Here is a 22,058-nt window from a genome sequence, read left to right as displayed (position 1 = left end):
TATCTACCAATCCATCTATACACCCATCTATCTATCTATCTATCCATCCATCTTCTGAACGCTTGAGCATATGTTGTATAAATCCTGCTCCTTGAATGCTTAGTGCTGCCATGCACCTTTCCTAAGAACAAGGGTATTCACTTATGTAACCACCTACCTGTGGTTATCAAGTTTGAGAAATTTAGCATTGCTATAAAGCCTACAGTCAATAGTCCATTTTTTTTTCTTACACCCCAATAAACTCCTTCTGAGCCTTTTCTCCTCCCTTGTTAGATACTGCCAGGATCATGTATCACATTCAATTGTCATTGTCTTTTTAATTGCTCTCTGTCTTTTTTTTAATTGTGGGAATGTATTCAACATAAACTTTCCCATCTGAACCCCTCCCAAGCATACTGTTCAGTGGGATGAATCGCATTTGCCAGGCTGTGGCACCTCACCACCTTTCATTACTAAACTTTCCCAATTCCCCAAACAAAATCCTACTTCCCTTATGCATTCATTCCCCATTGCCCCTCACTCCTGCACCTGGGAAACAGTATTCTATTTTCTGTCTTTATGAGTTTACATATTCTCCAATATTTTCTTTGTAGTTATCATGGGGGTTACAGTTGAGATCCTAAATCTATAACAATCTCATTTGCTTTGATACTAACTTAACTTCAATAGTTTGTATATACAAACTATTTTCCTATACCTCTTCATCTCCCCACATTTATGTCACAAATGTATTGTTTGAGCCCCAAACCACTGATTTATCATTATATTTTATGCATTTTCCTTTTAGATCTTATAAGAAATAAAAATAAAATGGAGCTACAAACCCAAAATACAATAGCACTAGCATTTGTATTTACTTAAGTCATTACCCTCACTGGAGATTTTTATTTCTTTATGCAACTTTAAACTATTGTCTATTGTCCTTTCCTTTCAACCTTCAGAATTCTCTTTTGCTTCTCTTGTAGGGCTGGTCTAGTGGTGACTACCTCAGCTTTCGTCTATCTGGAAATTCCTTAATCTCTCCCTCATGTCTGAAAGGCAAGTTTTCTGGATATAGACTTCTTAGGAGGCAAGTTTTTAGTTTCAGCACTTTAAATATGTCATACCACTGCCTTCTTGCTTCCATGGTTCTGATGAGGAATTGGCATTTAATCTTATTGAGGCTCCCTTGTACGTGACACGTTGCTTCTTTCTTGTGGCTTTTAGAATTCTCTTTATCTTTGGCATTTGACAGTTTCATTATATGCTACCGTGTTGGTTTATTTGGGTTTATCCTGTTTGGAATTTGTTGAAACTCTTGGATATATATATTATTTCATGCTCCTTGAACAAGAAGTATAGTTCAAGCATGGATATAGTCTGGACTGTTGTTTTTTTTTTAATATCTACGATAAACGATAGACAGTTTGAGAAGATGCAGCCAAGAGCAGAGCCTTGTGGCATACCACTAAAGACTTTTCTCTACATAACAGCCTGTGCTTTTTAGATACAGTCAGAAACTTCGGTTTTACCTGTGAAGAGTACAAGAGCTTTGAGTGCAACAGGCCTGTCCTAGCTCTGCCACTGCCTCATTGTATAACCTTGCTCAATCGCTTCCCCTATCTAGCCTTGGGATTTATATCTGTGAAATAGATAGTAATAATCCGGCCTTGTTTTTCTTACCTAACTGTTGCGAATAGTGAGCTGGTGGGCGTGAAAGGGTTTCCTAAGCTGTAAACTCCTGGTTTACGTGACCCGTTGCATAGATGTCGTTCCCATCTCGCCCACATTCTATCACTTATTTCCAAGGTAACATGACAGGGATTCTTCCACTTCACAAGCAGACGCTTTTCCTTGGCTGGCTGCACGGGGTCCTCGTGGCACAGCTCTGGACCATTCATCTACAAAGCATTCTCATCCCACCCTCTCACTTAATTTCCACCTGTGAGGTGGCTAGAAGAGGATAAGTGACTCCGCTTTACAGAGGAGGAAACTTAGGCCCAAAGCGAGATGGTGGAGCCAAAATGAGCATCAAATTTTGTCAGCTCACCTCACCTGCAAAATAGGATCAGGGGTCGTCATCTTACAGAGGGTGAAAGGGATCCCGCTGCCATGATTCTTCCAGGGTCTCATAAACGTCAAAACCCTGGACCACAGCTAAGAGAAGGGCAGTTGTTATGGTTCCTGGCTAGGACCCACCCAGAGAGCAGGGCCGGGGCCAGGGGACGGGTCTGCACTTTCCCAGGGAGGGCAGAGCTGGGAATGCTGGGAAACCAGCCGGCCCACCCCACCCGCCTCCGCTCCGCCCCCAGGCAGCCAGCGGCCTGTGCGAGCTCCTGTCCGTCAACAGCTGCATGGGCCGCGTGCGGCGCATCTACCCACAGCTGCTCCTGGCCCTGCTCATTCAGGTCCATTACCACATCGGCCTCAACCTGCCTGGCCGGGTGGCGGCCCGGAAGGACGCCAAGAAGGATGCACAGCCCCCTGTCTTCGTACCTGTCCGGTATGCCCTGCCTGACTCGCTTTACCCCGTCGTCCCTAGCAGTGCGCCCTGGCAAGGGTCCTTCCAAAAGTTTTTAGGTCAGTCAACCAACAGAAATTAGCTTTGGGACTGGAAGAGAGAACAGGAGCCCTTTTCTTTGCAACAGTTGTTCATTTAACAGCAATTTTTGAGCACCTGCTGTGTGTTTCAGGTGCTGTGCTTACAGGTGCTGTGCTTAACTGCTTGAGTGCAGGAAAGCACCAGAGTCCTTCCCCCCACCCAGGAACTCACCATTTTATTTTTCTTCCCTCCCTCCCTCGAGATATTAATTGTGTGAATTTGTTTCTAAGGTTCAACTATTTTATTTCTAATTATAAGTTGGAAAAGTAAGGTGCACGTGTTAGGAATTCAAAAGATGTAAAAAGCAAATCCTGTTTCCTGCCCTTACCTCCTTAACCTCCCCAAAGACAGCCAAGTTCTCTAATAGCCTTCCCGAGGGTTGCTATGCGTGTTTAAACTTTCTATTTTTGCACCATTGATGGCATACTTTACACACTGTTTTTGTTTTTATCATATAGTATATGTTGGGGATTATTGCATATAGAGCTGCCTCATTACTTATAACAGCTGCAGAGTAACCCTACACATAGAATTCTAATGTAGCCTAATTTATTTCACCAGGCTCCTCCTGATTTAGGTAGTTTCCAGCCCTTTGCAATTACAAACGATGCTGCAGTGCATTTGCTTTTTTATATGTCTTAATACATGTGTGGTTGTATATAAAGGATGAATTCGTGAAGGTTGCGTGGGTGCATCAAAAGGCATCTGCATTTAAATGTTTCAGTGAAACAGGGCTATATGGTGGAGAAAGTTCTTGACCATTGAGTGATGAGGGTAAAGTGGAATATCCCCTAAAGTGCCCACCTTGTCAAATTGTTCCCATAAAGGGCACTGCCCTCAGCAGTGTATGAGAGTGTCTATTTTCCTGCCCACTTGCCAGCATAGTGTAGTATAAAATATTTAGTATCTTTGTCAATCTGAGTTGAAAAAAAAATGGCATTTCACTGCAGTTTTAGTTTACATTTCTCTTATGAGTGAGGTTGAGCATCTTTTAATAGGTCTAAATGCTATTTGTGTTTCCTTTTCTGTGAACAACCTCTTCTTGCCCTTTGTCCATTTTTTATAGCATTGTTGGAGGTTTTTATTAATTTGTAAAAGCTCTTTAAATATTAAGGAAATTAACTCTCTGTGATTTGTATTCCAGTTCATCACTTGTAACTGTTTTATGGCCTTTTGCTATCCAGAAATTTAAAACTTTTATGTAGTCGAGTTGTGGGGCGGTGCGGCAGTGGCTCAGAGGCAGAATTCTCGCCTGCCATGCTGGAGACCGGGTTCGATTCCCAGTGCCTGCCCATGCAAAAAAATAAAAAAGAATGGATGATTATGTAGTTGAGTTGCTCAGTCTTTTTTTTTTTTTGTGACGTTTATTGCATGTTATGCTCAGAAAGGTGTGTTTGGAGAAGCAGAGGGCAGCAGTTGTGCAATCGGACGTCAAGTCAGGAAGCCTTGGATTCAAATCCTGGCTGTATCACTGAGTGCTTTATAATTTCAACTCTTGCTGGCTTGGTCTCCTTGCCTATGAAATGGAGGGAAATAATTCCTGTCCCACAGGTGTGCTGTGAGGACCCAATATGCTGATCCGTGGCCACTGTTCTCGTGCCCTTTATCCTGCTCTGAGAGCATCACCTGTGACACAGCCAGCCAGCCTGCTCTAGGGGAACCTTGGCAAGAGAGAGTGGAGGAGCCGCTGGAGGAGGAGGGGAATGCGGAAAGCATCGTGGGAAAAGCTCTCAACTGTTGAGCTATGAATGGCAGGACCCCCCAACGTGGAGGGCTTCGCTCAGCCATGGACCACACCAGGGAGCCAGAAGAGAGCTTGGTGCCTGATCTCCCTGCTGTGTCACAGAAAGCAACCTGAGAGACAGAAAACACAGAGGTGAACAAGAGCCACATTGATGAGCATCCTAAATGCCACACAGCTGGGCCCAGGCCAAGTGGGTTGAATGGTGGCCCCTGGGCTGTGAACATGAACTTATTTGGAAAAAAGCTCTTTACAGGTGTCATTAAGAGAAAGATTTCAAGGTGAGAGCATCCTGGATTACCATTACATTGGATCATCAGTCCAATAACGGATGTCCTTATTAGAAGAGGGGGAAACACAGGCACAGAGGAAGAAGGCAACTGAAGATAGAGGCAGAGATGGGAATCACGCTGCCATAAGCTAAGGAACACCTGGAGCCACCAGAAGCTGGAAGATGCAAGGAAGTGTCCTCCCCTGAGCCGGAGTCAGCACGGCCCTGGGGACACCTTGACTTTGGTCTTCTACCGTTAGAACTGAGAGAGAATATGTTTCAGCTGTTTTAAGGCACCTGTTTATAGAACTTGGCCATGGCAGTCCCAGGAAACGGAGACACTGGAGTTTGAAACCCTAGTGGGTCATTGGTGCTCTGGACTCAGAGGAGGCTGACCAGTGCACCCAGGCTGTCCTGTCCTACTGGGAGGAGAGGCAGGCATGGATGATGAACACAAGAATTCATGCCACGGCTACCAAGCCCTGTCACATCGACTTGGGTTTGTAGGGGCAGGGGAGGAGTGATCCTGGGCTTGACATCACAGACATGACCTAGGGAGATGGCCTGTGAAGAGCCAGCTGGGCTCTGTGCCCTGCAGCAGCTCCACACCCGGATCATAGACCTCTATCCCAGTGGATGAAAAGGGAATGAGTGTCTCAAGGCAACCCTCCCTTTACTTAGTTGAGAAAAGCCAAGAGCCTCCCAGGAAGCTGAAACTTGCAGAATTTTAGTTTGGGGGAAGGCAAAGGAGCTACTGTGGCACCCGCAGCCTTCTTCCTGACAGTGTCAACTCTGCATTTTTACTGGACAACACCAGCATCAATTTTGGCTAGAACAGTTGTACCGTTTGGGGGTGCAGTGGGGAGGACAGGAGATGGGTAGGGTCATTTTTGGAGAAATTCAGAACCTGGTTGAGGAAATGGCAAACCAGTGGGGAGGACAAACTGAGAATGATGTGCTTCTGTGTGCAGAAGCATTTGCCTGAGTATGTAACCATCATGGGCTGCACAAATGAGGACCAAGAGAGTCTGTGTAAAGGCTGGGAATGTCCAAGACCTATACGTCAAGCCGTTCCCTTCTGGCTCCTGAGTTCAAGACTGGCCCCCAAACCAGTTAGTAAGAGCATGACCAAAACTGCTCCTGGAGTTGGGGACACGTGGGAGAGATGTACAGGTGGCTCATTCTGTCATAGTTAAAGCTTCTAATTCTTGAAATGGAAGAGAATAAACTTTCTTTTCCAAATGAAAATGTAAAACTCTTGGCCCAGTCATTTGGCCAGGGCTTGGACTTCCAGGAAAAAGGGAAAAGGGTAGAAATGGGAGAGTCAGAGAGGGGGGCCCCCATAACCTTAGGGTGGCTGGCACATGGAGCCAGCTGCTCTCTCTCTTTCTTTCCTTTAAACTTCGAACCCTGGAGGCCGTCACTCACATATTTCAGTGAATCAGCACAAGGGTTGAATGATTCCAAAGCTCTGGCCTTGGGAGAAGCTTGAATTCTCACACTGGATCAATAATCCATTAAAAAAGCAGAACATATGAAAAGTAAGAGAAAATTCCTGAAAAATTACCTGACTTCCAAAATGGTTTTCCTTGTAATGTGAGAACTATCAGCTCCCATTATCATCTGAGGTATGTCTACCAACTTCATTGTAAGCTCTTTAAGCATGTGTTTAGATGTGCTGGTTTGAAAGAAAGTATGCCCCCTAGAAAATCCGTGTTTTAACCAAATCCCATTTCATGAAGATAGAATAATCCCTGTTCAATACTGTATGTTTGAAACTGTGATTGGATGGTCTCCCTGGATGATGTGATTTAGTCAAGAGTGGTTGTTAAATTGGATTAGGTAACAACATGTCTCCACCCATTTGGGTGGGTCTTGATTGATTTACTGGAGTCCTGTAAAAGAGGAAACATTTTGGGGAAAGAGATTCAGAGACAGCAGATAAGAACGACATAGCCATGAGAGCAGAGAGCACCCAAGCCAGCGACCTTTGGAGATGAACAAGGAAAACGCCTCTCCAGGAGCTTCATGAAACAGGAAGCCAGGAAAGAAAGTAGCAGATGATGCCTTGCCCGCTATGTGCCCTTCCATCTGAGAGAGAAACTGTGACTGTGTTTGCCATGTGCCTTTTCAGATGAGAGAGAAACCCTGAATATAATTGGCCTTCTTAAACCAAGGTATCGTTTCCTGGATGCCTTAAATTGGACATGTCCATGGACTTGTTTTAATTGGGACATTTTCTTGGCCTTGGAACTGCAAACTAGCAACTCATTAAATCCCCCCTTTTAAAAGCCATTCCGTTTCTGGTATATTGCATTCCAGCAGCTAGCAAACTAGAACATTAGGTTTCTGGAAAATGTGGCTTAAATGTCAATTCCGTTCTGCACTGTCAGTTCTTATCACACACACAAACACACACACATAACGATCATACCTACTGTGCTGGTTTGAAGCGATTATGCACCCAAGAAAAGCCATGTTTTAATCCTGATCCAATCTTGCAGGGACTGACCTATTGTTTAGGGTGGAAACCTCTGGTTAGATTGTTTCCGTGGAGACTGACCCACTCAATTGTGGATGTGACCTTTTGATTAGATGGAGATGTGACTCCATCCCTTCAAGGCAGGTCTTGATTAATTTACTGGAGTCCTTTAAAAGAGGAAACACTTTGGAGAAAGCTCAGAGCAGACCCAGTGGTTTGGAGTTGCAGAAAGAAAACACCCCCCGGGGAAGCTGTTTGAAACCAGAAGCTGGAAAACAAGCCGCATACCTTCCCATGTGCCAGACATTGGCCTTTCTTGTGTCAAGGTATCTTTCTCTGGATGCCTTAGTTTGGATATATATATATATATATATATATATATATATATATTTTATCATGGGCAGGCACCGGGAATCGAACCTGGGTCCTCTGGCATGGCAGGCATGCAGTCTTGCCTGCTGAGCCACCGTGGCCCGCCCAGTTTGGACATTTTTATGGCTTTAGACCTGTAAACTTATAACTTAATCAATCCCCCTTTTAAAAGCCATTCCATTTCTGGTGTATTGCATTCTAGCAGCATTTAGCAAACTAAAACACCTACACACACCTAATGCAGGGTCAGGGACATAGTCAGATGCCGATAAACAGCAGAGCCCTCCTCCTGCTCCCCCACAGCCAGGCTTTTTCTCAAGCTCTATGTGCATGTCAGAATCATCTGGAAGCTTAAAAAGTATGAAGGTCTGGGCTTGGCTGGTTCAGTCTACAGTTGTAAAAGCTTCCTGGGAGGGGCTCTGCTGTGCAGGTTTGGGAATCACTCCTTGAGTGACACAGGAGTGAAGGACTAGTGCCTGGCCAGGATCCAGAAGGTCCAGATGACGACAGAGCACTGTCCTACGGGGAGTCCCCTGGCTGCCCGTGGCCAGTCATGGCTTGAGGAGAACTGCAGGGTGGGAGCTGCGGGGAGAATGAGACAGAACCCGAGATACCGCATTGGCCCCAGGAGCCTGGGGAGGCCCAGTTCCGGCCTCTTTATCCAGCAAAATGAGGCTCAGGAGACTAGGAAGGGTGAAAACACAGTCTCCAAAGGGAGGTAGAGTTTCCTTCTGTTTGCTCTCTTGTTCTCAATGCTAATTGTTATTTTTGTTCAAGTGACCCCTTGTGGATACACTGAGCACCACCGGTCCTATCTAACAGGAGAGATGCTTTTAGGACCAGATGGGAGCTGATGGTGGGAGAGCTCCATTGGGGGGAGGTCCAACCTGTCTGGGGGAGGGTGAACCAAGAGGTCTTAGCCCCCTTGTCTCAGCAGCTGGGTGGTGAAAGTGGTGAAAACCCTGCTGCTGAAGATGGGCTGCTCCTACGAGGCCACCTTTCTGGAGGACCAGGGCGGATGGGAGCTCATGGAGCAGGCCGAGAACCACCACCGTGGAGTGTCTCTGCTGGCAAGGTGAGGCCCCTGGACCAGCTCAGGACAGGAGTGGGAGGGGGTGGGGGAACCCCAGGATCTTCAGACAGACTTGGCTTTGCATCCCTCTCTGGGCAAGACCGTCCCTCTCTGTCTGCCACCCCTTTTCTACAATGGAGAGAATATTGTCCACTTCAGAGGGCAGACAATAAAAATGTGGAAGAATGTACCCGCTTTATAGATGTAAGCTGTACTTATAAGGGTTCCTGGCCGTTGCAGAGCACTGCTTTATAAAGCACCTTTGTTCACTGTGTGATTATTTCCACATTAATACAGACGTGGCAGTATAGCTGAGAACTTGAGAGTGAGCTTTGAGTCCATTTGCCTGCATTTTGAATCCCAGCTCACCACTGACTAGCTGTACGATCTGGGACAAGCTACTTCACTTCTCTGGGTCTCAGTTTTATCATCAGTAAAATGGGAAGAATACTGGGACGTATCTCAGAAGATTGGGGCCAGGATTAAATAAGTCTTAAGCATAAAGTACTTGAATAGCTTCTGGTATATGGTAAGAACTCTAATATATGTTAGCTTTTATTTCATTATTGTGGGGAAGCGATTATCAGTCCACATTTTGCAAAGGAGTATTTTGCAAAACTACATTTCATGTGGAACCTGAACTCATGCAGCCAATGTTCCTTAAGCACATAAACTCCAGGTACAGAGAGGGACAGTTGTATACCCAAGGTCACATAGACAGAAAATAGCAGAGCTTGGAAATGATGTACCGACCCTAGTGTCCTGAGCACATGCAGCCTCCATGGGGTTGGCAGGGGGCACCTTGGTTTCTGTGATGTGGTTCCTGCAGGCATGAGCCTGGTTCTTGGGCCTGCACCCTGAGTGTCCAGGAGGGTCCCCTCCCCAGGACTTGGGATACAGTGGTTTTTATTGAGCACTTACTATGATCTTGATGCCATGAAAAGAGCTGCTTGTGGATTATTTTAGATAATAATAATAATCCACAAATAGTTCTTTGTTATTTGTGTTACCCATGAAGAGGCTGAAGCACAGAGAAGTTAAGTGACTTGCCCATAGACACACAGCCAGTTATGGGGTGGGATTTAATCCCAGGCTGTCTTACTGCAGACTCTGCAGTACATTCCTGGATTCACTGATTATCAAAGCCTAGAGCAGTGATCCTCAGACTTGAGCATGCATCAGAACCACCTGCAGGGCTGGTTAGACCATTATTGCTGACCCCAGATTTCTGGCTCAGTCTGGCTGGGGTGGGGCCTGAGAATATACTGACCCTGCCTGTCCAGGGGCCAGCCTTTGAGAGCTCTTGGCTTAGTAGAATAAATGAGGCAGCTGGAGTGGGGAACTCTGGGTTGGGGTTCCAGCTCTGCCATTCTCCAGCTCTGTGACCTTGGGCAGTTCATGTTCTAAGTCTCAGTACTCTCAGGCAAGTTGCTGCCCTGCTCTGGGCCTCAGTTTCCCCCACTTGCAAAGGAAGCAAATTAGGTGGCCTGTGAGATCCCATCTGGGGAGAAGATTCTGGGGACCCAAGAGTCTAAGTGACCGTGACTTGACCAGGGTTTCCTGAGTGTGATGGCCAGACCTCCAGCAGGTCCCCCTGGCCTTGGAGACCCCGAGGGAACTGCACCCCCCTTCCTTATCCACAGGGCCATGGTGCACTACTCCTGCCAAGAGCTGTGCCGTATCCTCTACCTGCTCATCCCGCTCCTGGAGCGAGGAGATGAGAAGCACAAGATCACCGCCACCGCCTTCTTCGTGGAGGTACGGACCAAGCAGCAGGCATGGGGTGGGGCCGCAGTTCACAGTACTAGTCATTTCTCTGGTAGGAACAGCACTTTACAGTTGTCTAAATCTTTCTGTGAACATGACTTCTCTTGAATATAAAGCCCCATGGTCTCCCTCCCTCAGTCTTTCCTTTTCTCCTCCTCCACCCTGTTCCACCTACTCATTCATATGTCACCCTGTTAGTCTGCACAGCAACCCTGTGAAGAAGGGATGGTGACACTCGTGCTTAGGTGAGTTACCTCACACAGCTCAGGGAGTCCAGAGAGATTCAGGCAGATTTGCCTGACTTACTCCTCTATCCCAGTCAGCCTCTTTCTGAGCATTTCCCTCTGAGTCTGCTTCTCTCCCTGTAAAAGGTAAACAAGGTTAGTGGCTGTGTTCTAGTTTGCTAGCTGTCAGAATGCAATATACCAGAAATGGAATGGCTTTTAAAAAGGGGAATTTAATCAGATGCTAGTTTACAGTTCCAAGGCCGAGAAAATGTCCCAGTTAAAACAAGTCTATAGAAATGTCCAATCTAAGGCATCCAGGGAAAGATACCTTGGTTCAAGAAGGCCAGTGAAGTTCACGGTTTCTTTCTCAAGTGGAAGGGCACGTGGCAAACACAGTCAGAGTTTCTCTCTCACTTTGGAAAGGCACATGGTGAACATGGTCAGGGTTCCTTTCTCATCTGGAAGGGCGCTTGGCGAGCATGGTGTCATCTGCTAGCTTCTTCTCCTGGCTTCCTGTTTCATGAAGCCCCCCAGGAGGCATGTTCCTTCTTCATCTCCACAGGTCACTGGCTGGTGGACTCTGCTTCTCGTGGCTATGTCATTCTGCTCTGCTCTCTCTGAAGCTCCCATTCTTCAGAATGTTTCTTCTTTTATAGGACTTCAGAAACTTATCAAGACCCACTAGGGTACATACATCATTTCGAACCAGTACAGGCTGCCACAGGGTTCTTGGGGGAAGGAGTGGAGGTTGGACCTCACCAGACCTCAGGGGATACTCTTTCTAGTCTACCCCAAAGATCAGGGGCTCTAGACCTACCTTCTCCCCAGCATTCCCCTGCTGTGATATCCCCTCTTGGGGTAAGGATCCTCACCCGGGTTCAGTCCTTTCCCACATTCCTAGAAGAGGTGGCCCACTCCTGGCCAGAACCAACCCTGCCATACTTACTGTGGTGCTTTGACTTAGCTCAGATGTCTCTCTGACTGAGCCCTCTATGCTGTGATCACCTGCATGTGTGCTTGCTTCTCCCAATAGACAGTGAACGCCCCAGAGGTGCTGTGTGGCTTTGGACATGTCACTTCACCTGTCTGTGTCACAATTTCCTCACCTGTAATATGATAATGACTTTCCCACCTTAGTAGGTTGTTTTTTTTTAAATTTATTTTGTATTATCAAACCAAAACAACATACAAACATTCCATATATGGTGTACAATCAATAGCACAATATCATCATATAGTAGTATATTAATTACCATGATCATTTCTCATAGGGTTTTTTGTTTTTGCATGGGCAGGCACTGGGAACTGAACCCCGGTCTCTGGCATGGCAGGTGAGAACTGTGCCACTGAGCCACCATTGACAGCAATTCTGGTTTGCTTGCTGCCAGAATGCAATGTACCAGATGTGGAATGGCTTTTAAAAAGGGGAATTTAATAAGTTGCTAGTTACAGTTCTGAGGCAAAGAAAATTCCCGGTTAAAGTAAGTCTATAGAAATGTCCAATCTAAGGCATCCAGGGAGAGATATCTTGATTCAAGAAAGACTGATGAAGTTCAGGGTTTCTTTCTCAAGTGGAAAGGCACATGGCAAACACAGCATCATCTGCTGGCTTTCTCTCCTAGCATCCTGTTTAATGACGCTCCCTGGGAGGCATTTTCCTTCTTCATCTCCAAAGGTCGCTGGCTGGTAGATTCTCTGCTTCTCATGGCTATGTCAGTCTCTGTTCTCTCTGAATCTCTAGCTTTCTCCAAAATGTTCCCTCTTTTATAGAATTCCAGTAAACTAATCAAGACCCACCTGAATGGGTGGAGACATAGCTCCACCTAATCCAGTTTAACAACCACTCTTTGAGTCACATCTCCAGGAGATAATCTAATTACAGTTTCAAACATACAGTACTGAATAGGGATTAGAAGAAACAGCTGCCTTTACAAAATGGGATTAGGATTAAAACATGGCTTTTCTAGGGTACACACATCCTTACAAACGAGCATATTCCACCCTCTGGACCCTAAAAAAGACATGTTTTTCCCATATACAAAATACATCAATTCCATCACAATACCAGAAATCCTTAAACCATTTCAGTAGCAATACAAATGAAATACAAAGTTAGAAACAGTACAGACTCCTACCAAAGTTAATTACAGGCATGATCTGTTCTAAGGCAAAATTCTCCTCTGGCTCTGAACCTGTGAAACTCAGACCAAGTTATCTGGTGCCAACATACAAAGGAGGAACAGTCATAGGATACATATACACATTTCCATAGGGAGGAAGGAACACAGGGGTCACTGGACCTGTACAGTTTCGAAAACCCACAGGGCAAAGTCCATAAGGTTTCAAAGTCTGAGAATCATTATCTTCATGGCTTTAGAAAGTGGCAGTCCCACCCTTTCCAAGGGCCTACACAGAGGCCTGCCTTTCTCTGAACACAATCTTGGGGGACACTAGGGAGACCACCTTTTTCTCAACTCCACCCTCTCCATGCATCGGGACTGTACCTGGGCTCTTTGCCATCTTCAGGGCACATGCTCAGCCCCTCCAGGTGGTGGCAGCCAGGCTCTCCCCAAACCCCAAGGAGTGTGCTTCACCCTCTCCAAGGCCTGAGGCGGCATGACTCTTCCACTGCAACCAGGTGGAAGGCCCATCGTCTGCCTTTGGGGCAAACTCACCCTCTTCACGGGCTTGGGTGGGTCTGCTCTCCTGGCCCAAGGCTTTTTGACTTCAGACCTCAGCCTCCATGGTTTTGCCTCTGAAGTTGTTTTTCCTCCAGTGTGTCCCATCTGAACCCCCCAGTCCAGACTGGCAGCGGCTCTGTTTATACAGGTCCCACAGCACTCTCGTTGGCTTTCTATGCATTAGCCTTGGATCATGCCCATCAGACATAAGGCATTTCCACAAATCCTTTCTGGATAACTCCATGTCCAATCCTGGCTTTCCCTGAAATAGCTGACTGGTTCCACATTTGGTTAAATCCTCACATAGGGCACTATTCTCTGAGGTCTCCCTTCCTGGAGGCCCAGAATTTTCCAGAACATCAACTTCTGGTTTCTTTGTATCCAAGAGTTCAGTTCTCAGCTTATCTCTTTCCTGTTGTACTTCACTATAAGCTGTGAGGAGAAACCAGGCTACACTTTTGACATTTAATTTGGAGATCTCTTCTGCTAAATATCCAAGTTCATGGCTTTTAAAATCTGCCTTCCTGCTAAAGCCACTAGTCAATTTTGCCAGATTATCTGCTATTTTAAAACAAGGATCACCTTCCTTACAGTCTGCGATAGTACATGCCTCATTTCTGTGTAGAGCCTGGTCAGAAGTATCTTTACAGTCCATGCTTCTACCAACAGTCTCTTCAAAGCGTTCTAGGCCTTCTTTATCAGGATTCCCACAACTCCTCCCAATTCTTCCCCTTATCCATTTAAAAAGCCTTTCCATCATGTTTGGTATCTGCAAACCACAGCAGCATCCCACTCCTGGTACCAAAATCTGTTCTAGTTTGCTAGCTGCCGGCATGCAATATATCAGAAACGGAATGGCTTTTAAAAAGGGGAATTTAATAAGTTGCTAGTTTACAGTTCTAAGGCCGAGAAAATGTCCTGATTAAAGTAAGTCTATAGAAATGTCCAATCTAAGGCATCCAGGGAGAGATACCTTGATTCAAGAAGGCTGATGAAGTTCAGGGTCTCTCCCTCAAGTGGAAAGGCACACAATGAACACGGTCAGGGCTTCTCTCTCAGCTGGGAGGGCACATGGTGAACACAGCTAGTTTCTTCTAGCTAGTTTCTTTTTCTGGCTTCCTGTTTTGTGAAGCTCCCCAGAAGGCATTTTCCTTCTTCATCTCCAAAGGTTGCTGGCTGGTGGACTCTCTTCTTCTTGTGGCTATGTCAGTGTCTGCTCTCTCTCTGAATCTCCAGCTTTCTCCAAAATGTTCCCTTTTTTATAGGATTCCAGTGAACTAATCAAGACCCACCTGAATGGGTGGAGACATATCTCCACCTAATCCAGTTTAACAACCACTCTTGATTGAGTCACATCTCCAGGAGATAATCTAATTACAGTTTCAGGCATACAGTGCTGAATAGGGATTAGAAGAAACGGCTGCCTTTACAAAATGGGATTAGGATTAAAACATGGCTTTTCTAGGGTACATACATCCTTTCAAACCAGCACAACCGCCCTCCTCATAGGTTTTTTGTATTTGCTTTTTTAAAATTTTTGTTAATAAAATCAATCAACATACAATATGAACAGTCTTAACGTATGAACATTCCGTACTTGGTATGCAATCAGTGACTCATAATATCATCACATAGTTGTATATTCATCACCATGATCATTTCTCGGAATATTTACATCACTCCAGAAAAAGAATTAAAAAAAAAAAAAGAAAAACTCACCCGTACCATACCCATTACTCCTCCCTCTCGTTAAACACTAGTATTTCCCACTACCCAATTTATTTTAATGTTTGTTCCCCCTATTATTTATTTATTTTTAAGTGATATATTTGATTTATTTTTTACTCATCTGTCCAGACCGTAGATAAAAGCAGCATCAGAGCAAGGTTTTCACAATCACAGTCACTTGCGAAAGCTATATCATTATACAGTCATCTTAAAGAAAGATGGCTATTGGAACATAGCTCTATAGTTTCAGGCACTTCCCTCCAGCCTCTCTAATACACCTTAAACTAAAAAGGGTTATCTATATAATGCGTAAGAATAACCTCCAGGATAACCTCTCAACTCTATTTGAAACTCTCAACCACTGACACTTCGTCTCATTTCTCTCTTCCCCCTTTCAGTCAAGAAGGTTTTTTCAGTACCTTGATGCTGAGTCCCAGCTCGTTCTAGGATTTCTGCCCCATCTTTCCAGGGAGGTCCACACCCCTGGGAGTCATGTCCCATGCAGAGAAGGGGAAGGAAGTGAGTTTGCTTGCTGTGTTGGCTGAGAGAGAGGCCACATCTGAGCAACAAAAGAGGTTCTCTGGGGGTGACGCTTAGTCCTATTTTTAAGTAGGCTTAGCCTATCCTTTGCAGAGATATCCTCATAGGTTATTATTATTATTATTTTTTGCTTGGGCAGGCACTGAGAACTGAACCCGGGTCTCCAGCATGGCAGGTGAGAACTCTGCCTGCTGAGCCACTGTGGCCCAGCCCTCATAGAGTTTTGATGAGGGTGACCTGAGTTCATGCTAAGCCCTTAGAACAGTACCTGGCACTCTGGCAAGTGCTCTCTGTGAGCAGCTATATTGTCTGTTTTGGTTTCCTTGGCTGCTCAAGCAGATACCATGCAATGGGTTGGCTTAAACAATGGGAATATATTAGCCTATGTTTTGAGGCTAATAGAGGCCCAAACCAAGGCACCGTTAAGGTGATGCTTTCTCCCTGAAGGCTGGCATTGTGGGGCTGGCTGCTGATGGTTCTTGGTTCTGGGCTCCCCTTTCACATGACAAGGCAGATGTCCCTTACTTCTCTTCTAGGTTCTGTTGATGTTCAGCTTCTGGCTGCTCCCTCTGGCTTTCTCTCTAACTGTGTTAATTCTATTCTGCTTATAAAAGGCTCCAGTAAAAGGATTAAGACCCATCCTCGTTGGGTTGTGCCACTCCTTAACAAAAGTAACCTCAACAAAATGTCTACTTATAGTGGGCTCACACCCACAGGAACGGATAAGTTTAAGCACGTGCCTTTTGGGTCCATACAGCGCCAAACCACCAAATGGCCCTGATGATTGTTACTCATTTCTGTGTCTCTAATGCCCATCAACTGGAGCACAGTGGACCTGAGTACTGGTTGTGGGGATGGATGGATGGAGAGTGGGGTGGGGGGTGGGGTACCTCCTTTCCTCTCCTACTCAGAGACCTCCTCACCGGTGGACTGTCCTACCCCCTCTCCTCCTTCTCTCCCTCTCCTGCTCTTTCTTTGCATCATCCAGATACACGCTCTCAGAAGTCATGGTAGTATAAGGCAAGGGCATGGAGGGGAGAAGTGTTCATGAGGGTGACTCAGCAGGAACTGAAGATCGGCCAGCTGCTGTGGGAGGGGAGGGCAGTGAGGGTGAGGCGGGGGATGAAGTCGTGCTTGGTTTTGGGCTCAGACAATGGGGGGTTTGGTGGTGCTAACCCTGAAATGGGGCACACATAAGGAAGGGCAGTTCTAAGGAAGAAAGGAACCACATGTCATGCTGGATCTGAACTCATGCAGCCAATGTTCCTTAAGCACATAAAGTCCTCCCTAGGCCTTGTGTTAGGTAACAGGGAACCAGCTTGGTTTTTTATCCTCAAGGAAACCTCTGGTTTGATAAGGGGGGACCGATGCATAACCAGATGGAGCACTAGAGGTGTCTAGGACTGTAAAGGTGTCCTCCCTTCAGGAAGATGTTCAGGGCTCCCAGGGGCCCTAAGAAGGGGCAGTTGGCCTAGGGTAGGGGCTGGGGCCTTGTCAATCATAGCTTCAAGGGGGGCTGAGTTTTGGATGGAGCCACACAAGGTGTGGGGTGGGCATCCCAGCAGAAGGTCATCCTGCCCAGCACAAGAAGGGACAAAGCAGCCTGGGTCAGGGATTCCGGGATAGCCAGGCAGCTTAGTTAGAAGCTGGTTGGCTAGTGTTGAGCCTAGGCTATCGGCAGGTCTTGGTCTGAATGAGGCCGTGGAGGCAGCAGGGGTCAGGTGGTGAAGGTAGTGGGGAGCCACAGGGAGTGCTGAGCTGGAGAGTGGCCTGTTCAGCTTTGCTACTAAGTACCTGGTGGACGCCCGGATGGAGATGTTCAGTGAACTGTTGATTTTCCAAGTCTGAAGCTCTGGGTATAAGCTAAGACTGGAAACAGAGATTTGTGAGTTATTTACCTATAGGCAGCAGTTAAAATCCTGAGAGTTAAGGACCTCAAGAGGAAGAGAGAGCAGAGGGGTGGAGGAGCAGAGAGAGAAGACAGACCTAGGGGTGGCCATCATGGAAGGTGTGGGTGGAGGCAGAGTAGTCCAGTGGCTATTAACTAGACCCACACTGCCCAATGGGATGACCACTAGCTGCAGGTGTCTGTGAAGCCTTTGAAATGTAGGAAGTTTGAATTGCAATGTGTTATAAGTATAAAGTTCACACCAGATTTCAAAGATTTGGTTAAAAAAAAAAGTAAACTAGAGCAATACAATTTTTATATTGCTTACAGGTGGAAATGATAATATTTTGGATGTATTGGGTTAAATAAGATATATTATTAAAATTAGTGTCCCCTGTTTATTTTTACTTTTTGAATGTGGCCACTAAAACATTTTTAATTACATCCGTGGCTCTCACCGGACAGTGCTAGACGTGATAGCAGTCATTCGTGCACCACACCCAGACTCCCGATCGTCCAGTGAGCACTTTCCTCCCACCAGGGAGACCTTGGGGCTGCTCCCTCCTCCCCTCAGCCCAGCAGGTGACTTCTGTTTGCTCCCTCAGCTCCTCCAAATGGAACAGGTGCGGCGGATCCCCGAGGAGTACTCTCTGGGGCGGATGGCAGAAGGCCTCAGCCACCGTGACCCCATCATGAAGGTGCTGTCCATCCGAGGCCTGGTCATCCTGGCCCGCAGGACTGAGAAGGTGAGCACAGGTGGGAGGAGAGCCCCACCCAGAAAAGGATGGAGCTTGGGCGTCATGGTCTTTCATGCTGGTGGCAGTCAGCCCATTTCAGTAGGGACCTCATTTGCCCCATCTGTAAAATGAACATCCCTTACTAAGCCCCTCTATTCTTTATTCTTTTTGAAAGAGTATCTAGTCCAGGTTTTCCACAAGGACCCTAGTATGTTTATGAGGGTCAGGGGGAGAGACAGGAGGTGCGATAATTATTCCTATTTTTCAGATTGGGAAGCTGAGGCCCAGATACTTGATGCATCTGTAGCATTTTAAAAGGCTTTGCTTTTCCCCACCAAGCACCATGGCAGCCCATGCTGTAACCAGGACAAAGGGACAGGATACAGACTCGGAAAGATAACTAACCATACAGGGTACCATTGATTTTGTGTCAAGGAATGGGGTAGACACAAAGGGTGTCCAGGCCAGGATGGAGTCAGTGAGACCACAGAGGCTTTCCGAGGACAGCAGAAGCTGGAAGGAGGGAGGACATTCCAGGCAGGTGGGTGGGCATAGGCAAAGGCCCCGAGGTGCGCATTTATGCATCAGGTTTAGCAGAATGAATCAGAGGCTGGGTCTCCAGCCTGTTAGCCCAGGTAGGAGCCCCCATCCCAGATGCCCCTGCCCCGCAGACCGCCAAGGTGCAGGCCCTGCTGCCCTTCATGGTGAAGGGCCTGAAGAGCGTGGATGGGCTGCTGGTGGTGGAGGCTGCCCACAACCTCAAGACCATCTTCAAGGGGCCGGACCGCAAGCTGATGGACAGCTCCATCTGTGTGCAGCTGCTGGAGGTCCTGCTGCCCCACTTCAGTGATGTAAGGAAGAGGCACTGTGGCGTGGGGGTGCCGGGGAGGGGTGGTTGCATGTGGAGGGTGTCTTTTTACTCCACTGGGGAGCTGCTATTACTGCTCCCTATCCCCACCTCCTGTGACCCAGTCCCTACTCTCCGGGACCTGGGCAGGGTCTCCTTCCAGCTGGCCCATGGCTTTCTGTAATTGGTTCACTCCAGAAAAGGTTCCCTTTCTCTAACTGGTTCTTTCAGCGGAGGCTCCTCTTTTGTTATCAAGTCCCCCAGAGTGGGACATCTTATTGGGATTGGTCCACTTCGAGGGCGGTGCATTTTCCTATCGGTCCCAGCAGAGGAAGGGGCATTTTTCCACTTGGCACTAAGATGCCCTTTAGGTTTAGTAGGATTTAGTAGGGGCCCTGGCTGGGAAGAGCAGGGAGAGCTCTGGAGCAAGGCGTGGATGAGGGGGACGTTGACTCCGGACCAGCCCCCAGGGTGGTCTCGGCCACCTTCTCCTCTTGGTGCCTTTTGTGCCTAGAGGCCTCTGCCTTCCCCCGAATGTGAGCAGAATTCCACAGTCCCTCTGGGTGAGGTGCAGGAGGAGGGCAGGGGCCTGGGCAGCACTGCAGAGGAGGGAGCGCCCCCTGAGCCTGCCTGGTCTGCCCCAGTCGCGAGAGGATGTGCGCTCCTCCTGCATCAGCCTGTACGGGAAGGTGGTCCAGAAGCTGCGGGTACCACGCACGCCGGCCGTGGAGGAGCAGCTGGTCAGCACCTTGGTGCCCCTTCTACTGATCATGCAAGAGGGCAACGCTGCGGTGGGCCAGGTGAGCATAGCATGGGCCCCCGGCCCGCAACTCCCTCCTCAGACCATTGGGTGCCTCTCTTCACAGAAACAAGCCAGAATCACAGAACAGTCCACGGGGAGGCAGTTATTTATATCCAGCAAGAGTATGCTTTCCAAAGGCACCCATGTCAGGATTCTGCCTCAAAACAGCCAACTTGGCTTGTATACTGCAAATAGGAACCGATTTTCCAAAATCCAGTTTTCACACAATGGTTTTTTTTTTTTTTTTTTGGAAGATGTTCTGGCTTTCTTGGAATTCCATAGCTCTGGTATTCTCTTCCTATTGGTCCCCAGAAATGTGTGAAGACTCTGTTCCACTGTTCTTGCTTCATGGCTTGGGAGTTGCCAAAAAGAGCTTATAGCCGGAAACCCTGGGACCACCAGCAGCAGGCAGTGACCAAAATTTGCAAATACCTTGTGAGTGTTTCCTGGGACTACAATGGTTGGTTGAGTATGTGGGAGGTGGGGAAATCTTTCCTCTTCTCTTTTTCCTTTTTTGCACAAGCATCCTCTCTGATAATTTCCATTACCGCCTAAAAGTTGGTGCCTCCTGGATATCTGTCTGCATCTCTAACTTCTCTCCCCACTTCTAGTGTTTCCTCTCCAGTGGCTTACTGGCCACATCCCCCTGGATGAATCACATACACGTCAAGTTCACTAGGTCTCTTCTGAAATTATGATTTTCTATTTCGATTCTTCTCTGTCTCTCTGGATCCCCAAAGCAGAAATCTAAAACTATCTTAGATTCCTTCAACTCCCCCACTTTCCACATTTGATCAATCTACAAATCACTTGAATCTGTCTTTCCCACCCCATCCCCATTGTCATTACCTTAGTTCAAGCCGTGGGCATCTCTCAAGTGGGCCATGGATTCCAGCCATCCAGTGGGTCAGCCAGTCTTTAATCTTAATCCCTCTAATCCCTTTCCTACCCATGTCACCAGAGTGGTCTTTTTAAAGCACTAGTCTGTATCTACTATATTCCTGCATAAAGATCTTTGTTGGTTCCCTTGTCCACCACAACATTCCCAGCCCCACAAGATATGCCTCACAGGGGAAAAAGAAGCCCCAACGTGGATAAATTTGGGAAATACTGTATGGACTTCTTCCTCTTGGAGATTTGCATTGACATCAGCATGCATTAAAGGCTCTGAGATGTTCTGCGCTGAAGAAATGTGTTCATCATTGCTTAATGCATGGTTCTCAAACTTACTTAACCAAAGAATCCCCTTTCTAGGACACACCTGTGAACAGACTGAGGTAGGCACATGATTCACAAACACACTGTGAAATGCTGCCCTGTGGGATACAGTTCCAGCTCCTCAGCACAACATTTGGGAAGCTTTGCCGTTGTTTTAGTTTGCAAGTTGCCGGAATGCAATGCACCAGATCCGAAATAGCTTTTAGAAAGGGGAATTTAATAAGTTACAATTAACAATTCTAAGTATATGAAAATGTCCAAACTAAGGCATCTAAAGGAAGATACCTTAATTCAAGAAAGGCTGAAGGGTCAGAAACACCTCTGTCAGCTGGGAAGTCACGTGGCTTGCATCTGCCGGTCCTTGTTTCTGGGCTCCGTTGCTCTCAGCCTCTTTTCTATGGGGGTTCCTGACTTTGCTTCTCTGGGGCTGGCTATCTCTTGGCTTCCCTGGGCTCTCTCCAGGTTCTAGCTTGCTTAACATCTCATGGCAACATCTACTGGGCTCCAAGCATCTCCAAACATCCAGGTGTCTGTTTTCCAAGTGTCAGCTCTGTTCTGAAGTTTCTGTTGACTCTCTTTCTGTCAGCTCTGAGCTCTCTCCAAAATATTTCCTCTTTTAAAGGACTCCAGGAAACTAATCATCACCCACCCTGAATGGATGGAGTCCCAACTCCATCCAGTCAAAAGGTCACACCCACAGTTGGGCATGCCATAGCACAGTAGAGATAATTTATTCAATGGTTTCGATCCTATAGTATTGAATCAGGATTAAAACATGGCTTTTCTAGGGTACATAATATTTTCAAACCAGCACAGCCATCTTGTCCCAATCTACCCTCCCTGGGAAGCAGACCCTGAGACAGAGATGATTGTGCAGGAGGTTTATCAGGAAGTGCCCTTGGGAGCAACACCTGTAGAAGGAAGGGGGCAGATGCAGGGTGGGCAAAGAGAGAAGTTAAGCTGCCATGTAGTTTCAGTGGAGGTCTCAGCCAACCCTATAGTGAGCTTTCCCAAACTGGGGCCAGGGGCCAGGTCTTTACACCCCATATCCATCTGTCATTGGATGTCAGGTACCCTGGGAAAGTGTGTGGCCTGGGCAAGGCA

The 22,058-nt window shown here is 46.9% G+C and overlaps 1 protein-coding gene across 10 annotated transcripts in view; it reads left to right on the top strand.

The window, feature by feature from the left end:
• The window catches only part of MROH7 (maestro heat like repeat family member 7), a 147,372-nt gene that overhangs the window by 116,583 nt on the left and 8,731 nt on the right, over window positions 1-22,058 (top strand). For 4 of the 10 annotated variants that reach the window (XM_077149536.1, XM_077149538.1, XM_077149534.1 and 1 more), the window contains exons 15-21: window positions 2,292-2,482; window positions 8,382-8,522; window positions 10,163-10,277; window positions 17,956-18,096; window positions 18,759-18,938; window positions 19,579-19,734; window positions 20,049-20,171. In XM_077149536.1, the coding sequence (XP_077005651.1) occupies window positions 2,292-2,482; window positions 8,382-8,522; window positions 10,163-10,277; window positions 17,956-18,096; window positions 18,759-18,938; window positions 19,579-19,734; window positions 20,049-20,171 (1,047 nt within the window). Of the gene's footprint in view, window positions 1-2,291; window positions 2,483-8,381; window positions 8,523-10,162; window positions 10,278-17,955; window positions 18,097-18,758; window positions 18,939-19,578; window positions 19,735-20,048; window positions 20,172-20,590; window positions 20,894-22,058 lie in introns of those variants that run through there. The other 6 variants (XR_013170948.1, XM_077149541.1, XR_013170947.1 and 3 more) reach the window with 6 other exon arrangements.

Source organism: Tamandua tetradactyla, chromosome 2, assembly GCF_023851605.1.
Source record: "Tamandua tetradactyla isolate mTamTet1 chromosome 2, mTamTet1.pri, whole genome shotgun sequence".
NCBI lineage: Eukaryota > Metazoa > Chordata > Mammalia > Pilosa > Myrmecophagidae > Tamandua > Tamandua tetradactyla.
Note: the sequence above shows the minus strand (reverse complement) of the source record. Positions and strands in the feature narration are given on the sequence as shown.